The 6253-nt window shown below is 37.9% G+C and overlaps 1 protein-coding gene across 1 annotated transcript; it reads right to left on the bottom strand.

Moving 5' to 3' along the window:
- Window positions 1-5114: 5114 nt before the first annotated feature.
- On the bottom strand, window positions 5115-6047 carry LOC101682214 (olfactory receptor 4C16-like). Its single transcript, XM_045067955.1, has one exon. The coding sequence runs from the start codon at window positions 6045-6047 to the stop codon at window positions 5115-5117; it is 933 nt and encodes a 310-aa protein (XP_044923890.1).
- Window positions 6048-6253: the final 206 nt, after the last annotated feature.

The following is a 6253-nucleotide window of genomic DNA, read 5'->3' as shown; positions in this document are numbered from 1 at the left end:
AGTCAGACTCTTTCCTATCAAAACACTGACATAAGGGGAAAAAAAAAAAAAAAAAAACCTGGTGAGGCTCCACATTCCATCACCTTAGCAGTTCCACTCTCATTATCACAAAATTCTAAACCGGAATTAGATCATTATCTCTGTTGGCAAGAGACATGAAAACAGCAGTCATGGGAACTCCATATCAGAAGCATATCAGAATATATTTTGAATAGAATGTCTCTGGGGAGGTACCTAAATGAAACCCAACATATTCCCCTTTTTATGTATGTCTTATCTTTAAATAGAAGAGGACTTCAACTAAAACTCTACCAACTAGGATCTACAAAATGTGACCCTTGCAAGAAGAAAGCAAACAACTATGATCAATGATAAACTGCTTGAGATGGATAAAATCTGAATCTGAAAAAAAATTGATGTATTTATGTCATAAGTATTCATTGTGGAATTCATGACATTCCATTGCCACACAAAGAAATAGATGATCATTTTTTTCCCCAAGCTAAGTTTTTTTTTTAATCTTTATTTTTTTTAATTATATAATTTTTTATTTTTTATAAACATATATTTTTATCCCCAGGGATACAGGTCTGTGAATCACCAGGTTTACACACTTCACAGCACTCACCAAAGCACATATCCTCCGCAATGTCCATAATCCCACCCCCTTCTCCAAACCCCTCCCCCCAGCAACCCACAGTTTGTTTTGTGAGATTAAGAGTCACATATGGTTTGTCTCCCTCCCAATCCCATCTTGTTTCATTTATTCTTCTCCTACCCACTTAAGCCCCCATGTTGCATCACCACTTCCTCATATCAGGGAGATCATATGATAGTTGTCTTTCTCCGTTTGACTTATTTCGCTAAGCATGATATGCTCTAGTTCCACCCATGTTGTTGCAAATGGCAAGATTTCATTTCTTTTGATGGCTGCATAGTATTCCATTGTGTATATATACCACATCTTCTTGATCCATTCATCTGTTGATGGACATCTAGGTTCTTTCCATAGTTTGGCTATTGTGGACATTGCTGCTATAAACATTCGGGTGCACGTGCCCCTTTGGATCACTACGTTTGTATCTTTAGGGTAAATACCCAAGAGTACAATTGCTGGGTCATAGGGCAGTTCTATTTTCAGCATTTTGAGGAACCTCCATGTTTTTTCCAGAGTGGCTGCACCAGCTTGCATTCCCACCAACAGTGTAGGAGGGTTCCCCTTTCTCCACATCCTCGTCAGCATGTGTCATTTCCTGACTTGTTGATTTTAGCCATTCTGACTGGTGTGAGGTGATATCTCATTGTGGTTTTGATTTGTATATCCCTGATGCCGAGTGATATGGAGCACTTTTTCATATGTCTGTTGGCCATCTGGATGTCTTCTTTGCAGAAATGTCTGTCCTTGTCCTCTGCCCATTTCTTGATTCAGGAGGTTCAGAGAACGCCCCTCAAAATCAATAAGAATAGGCCCACACCCCGTCACCTAATAGTAAAATTTACAAGTCTCAGTGACAAAGAGAAAATCCTGAAAGCAGCCCGGGAAAAGAAGTCTTTAACATACAATGGTAAAAATATTAGATTGGCAGCTGACTTATCCACAGAGACCTGGCAGGCCAGAAAGAGCTGGCATGATATTTTCAGAGCACTAAATGAGAAAAACATGCAGCCAAGAATACTATATCCAGCTAGGCTATCATTGAAAATAGAAGGAGAGATTAAAAGCTTCCAGGAAAAACAAAAACTGAAAGAATTTGCAAACACCAAACCAGCTCTACAGGAAATATTGAAAGGGGTCCTCTAAGCAAAGAGAGAGCCTACAAGTGGTAAATCAGAAAGGAACAGAGACCATATACAGTAACAGTCACCTTACAGGCAATACAATGGCACTAAATTCATATCTCTCAATAGTTACCCTGAATGTTAGTGGGCTAAATGCCCCTGTCAAAAGACACAGGGTATCAGAATGGATAAAAAAACAAAACCCATCTTTATGTTGCCTCCAAGAAACTCATTTTAAGCCTGAAGACACCTCCAGATTTAAAGTGAGGGGGTGGAAAAGAATTTAAATCTTTATTTTAAGTAGACTCTACACCCAACACTGGGTTTAAACTCACAAACCTGAGATCAAGAGTCATATGCACTACTCACTGAGCCAGCCAGGTACCCCTGAAACTAAGAAGTTCTAATATTCCTGGCATAATAAAGTTAATACAAACTTAGCAATTTTGATATAATTTAGTAAATTATAAATAAAAAAATATGTTCCAAATAAACAAAAATTCTCAAATTTTATGTACAGCTAATAGACACATGATAAAATGTTCATTAGCCATCAGGGAAATTCAAATAAAAACCACATTGAGATATCACCTTACACCAGTTACAATGGCCAAAATCAACAAGACAGTAAACAACAAGTGTTGGAGAGGATGTGGAGAAAGGGGAACACTCTTACACTGTTGGTGGGAATGCAAGCTGGTGAAGCCACTTTGGAGAACAGTGTACTGGAGATTCCTTAAGAAATAATATATGGTAGGATCTCTACATAACTGACACTATTCATCAACTCAGGATCAGAACAAGTGCACTGTGATGGAAAGAAAGTATACAAACAATTTTTATTCTATAAAATTGGGTTATTTCTACCTCAATGTTTATAGCAGCAATGGCCACAATTGCCAAATTGTGGAAAGAGCTAATTTGCACTTCAATAGGCAAATGGATAAAATATATACATATATATGTTTCATATATAAAATAGAGTATTATGCCTCCATCAAAAAGAATGAATACCCAACTTTTGTATCAGCATGGACAGGACTAGAGGAGATTATGCTAAGTAAAATAAGTCAAGCAGAGAGAGTCATTGATCATATGGTTTCATTTACTTGAGGAGCATAAGGAATAACATGGAGGACATTAGGAGCAGGAAAGGAAAAGTGAATTGGGGGAAATCAGAGGGAGAGATGAAGCATGAAAGACTGTGGACTCTGAGAAACAAACTGAGGGTTTTGGAGGGGAGGGTGAAGGGGGATTATGTGAGCCCTGTAGTGGGTATTAAGGAGTGCACATATTACATTGAGCACTGTGTGTGGTGCATAAATAATGAATCTTGGAACACTGAAAAAAATAAAATTTAATTTAAAAAAATAAACAAAAAATAGAGCTACGCTATGATCCTGCAATTGCACCATTGGGTATTTACCCCAAAGATACAGATATAGTGAAAAGAAGGACCATCTGTACCCCAATGTTCATAGTAGTAATGGCCACACTTGCCAAACTATGGAAAGAACCAAGATGCCCTTTAACAAATGAATGGATAAAGAAGATATGGTCCATATATACAACAGAGTATTATGCCTCCAACAGAAAGGATGAATATGCAACTTTTGTATCAACATGGATGGGACTGGAAGAGATTATGCTGAGCCAAATAAGTCAAGCAGAGAAAGTAAATTATCATATGGTTTCACTTACTTGTGGAGTATAAAAAATAACATGGAGGACATTGGAAAATGGAGAGGGGAAGTGATTTGGTGGTAATTGGAGGGGGAGACAAACCATGAGAGACTGTGGACTCTGAGAAACAAAATGAGAGTTTTGGAGGGAAGAGGGGCTGAGGGTGGGGTGAACCTGGTTGTGAGTGTTAAAAAGGGCACGTTTTGCATGAAACACTGGGTATGGAGCATAAACAATAAATTTTGGAACACTGAAAAAATTAAAATTGAATAAAATTTAAAAGAATACAAATAATAAAATAGGTTGAAATCAAAAAGGTTCTTAAGAATCATATAATTCAATATTGCCATATTGATGAATGGTGGCAAAAGGTGATATACGTCAACACTGCAAAAATACAGTATTTAATCCAAATATCTTTGGTGTCTCTCAAGTTACCCTCTTTTCTAGATCTTATTAAAACTCACTAAGAGGGGCACATGGGTGGCTCAATGGATTAAGCCTCTACCTTCAGCTCGGGTCATGATCCCAGGGTCCTGGGATCGAACCTCACATTGGGCTTTCTGCTCAGCAGGGAGTCTGCTTCCCCCTCTCTCTCTGCCTGCCTCTCTGCCTACTTGAGATCTCTCTGTCAAATAAATAAATAAAATCTTAAAAAAAATAAAGCTCACTAAGATAATCCATATTTGCAATGTATTTGTTTCAAAGCCTAAAAAGTCCCCTCTGAGTTTTAATATTTTCAGTTATCATATTCAAATTCCCTATTTCAACCATTGGCTGCTTATATGTTTTATCTATAGCCCACATGAATATATCTACTTAATTTGGGACATGTATCTACCTACAATCATAATAACCCAAAAGTATAAATAAATTATTATAATTTGCATGACCCAAGAAAAAGTTAATGCTTCCCCCAAATTAGAAGTGATCATTGTAGTAGCAAAAAGTTTTTACAAAAAAAAAAAAAGAAAGAAAGAAAAAAAGAGTACCAGTCCAATTATCAGAAACTTTCCAAGGTAAAAATAATCCATCAGAAAAATAAATTTTCACACTATGTTCTGCCACTGTTTTAGAAGAATCTAAATAAATATAAGAAGAATTTGAAGTATGACCTCAAGAAATAAAAGGGGATTACCTAGCTAATAGAGTGTCCCCTAAAACATAAGGATTTTACAATTATTTGAAACTGGTGCTTTCTGCTCAGTCAACCAAGAACAACCAAGTTGAAGCTTCACGGACCGACATGATGTAACTGAAGTGTCTAATATAAGGAAGTCATTTGAAGAAGGAAAAGCCTCCCAGGCTGTGGATATAAGTGTATAAAACATTACTTGTAAACAGAGAACACCAGAATTCAGTATGAAAAAGGGCAGGGAAAACACTGGGTCAAAACCACAGTGATGCTAGGCAGGCAAGAGAGGCAGAGACACAGCAGTGAACATAAAAAGCATGGGTCTTGACATGGCTGTTTGTACCTGACTGTCTCCTCTGTACATGCAAATGACTCAACACTAACCAGTGTACATGTTCATTCTTGAAGGAATGAATTTTCATGTTCCTTGATGATGTTAACACCACAATAAAAAGATAAGATTCTCAATTGGCTTCTAGGTGAATCTGAACTATGAAGAAAAATTTGAAACACCCATTTATCTTTTGTCATCTAAGATCAACTTCTTTCTCCATAACTTCCTCATGGCATCTTTCACCTCTGCATTCCTCAATGTGTAAATCAGAGGATTGATCAAAGGTATTCCAAGGGTATAAAACGCAGCTATCATCTTATCCATGGGGAAGGTGGTTGCAGGGCGTGTGTAAATAAATATGCAAGGACCAAAGAACAAGATGACCACAATGATGTGGGAGATGCAAGTGGAGAAGGCTTTTCTCCTCCCTTTAGCACTGTGGTTTCTCAGAGAATACAAGATAATAACATAGGAGCACATCAGCATGACAAAACTCACTGTACAAATGGCCCCACTATTGGACACCAACAGTAGGTTGATCACATAGGTGTCTGCACAGGCAAGTTTCAACAAGGGCTGCAAGTCACAAAAATAGTGATCAATCACATTGGGACCACAGAAGGATAAACTCAAGGTCAAAGAAAGCTGAGCTGAAGAATGTACACAGGACCCCATCCAGGCCATAGCCATCAGCACAGCACAGATCTGAGGACTCATGATGGTTGTGTAGTGCAGAGGCTTACAGATGGCCACATAGCGGTCAGCAGCCATGAGGATAAGGATGAAGATCCCCAAGCAGCCAAAGAAATGTAGTGAAAAGACTTGTAACATGCACTCACTGAAAGAGATAGTGGTCTTCCTCAAAAGGGCATCCACAATCATTCTAGGGGCTACGCAAGTACAGAGGCAGGTGTCAGATAAAGATAGGTGGAAAATGAAGAAGTACATTGGACTCCCGAGTGTCTGGCTGGTCTTGATAGTAGTAATAATCAGAAAGTTACCCAGCAACGTCCCCAAATAGAAAAGCAAGAAAATGACAAACCCTATTTTCTTTCTAACAGGATCCTGGGTCAACCCAAGCAGAATGAATTCAGTCACGTTATTATTCAGCTGCATTATTTCATCAATTAGGAGACGCTTGAGTATGAATTTGTTGATCTGCCAAAAATAAAGGTATTAATTCATGGGGTGATGTGTGATTTAATGGAGCATTGTAAGCAAACTAAATATTCCTCATCAATATTTTGGGGGTGATTTTTCACAAGTCACCTCAATAGTTCTTTCCTTTATAATTATCTTTTCATAAGGTCATTATGAGTCTC

The sequence above is a fragment of the Mustela putorius genome, unplaced genomic scaffold (genome assembly GCF_011764305.1).
Source record: "Mustela putorius furo isolate JIRA1106 unplaced genomic scaffold, ASM1176430v1.1 tig00000127_pilon_pilon_pilon, whole genome shotgun sequence".
Lineage (NCBI taxonomy): Eukaryota > Metazoa > Chordata > Mammalia > Carnivora > Mustelidae > Mustela > Mustela putorius.
This window is presented reverse-complemented; position numbering and strand designations above follow the sequence as displayed.

Coding starts and splice junctions, on each gene's coding strand:
- LOC101682214 (XM_045067955.1), bottom strand. CDS start 6,047: ATGCAGCTGAATAATAACGTGACTGAATTCATTCTGCTTGGGTTGACC.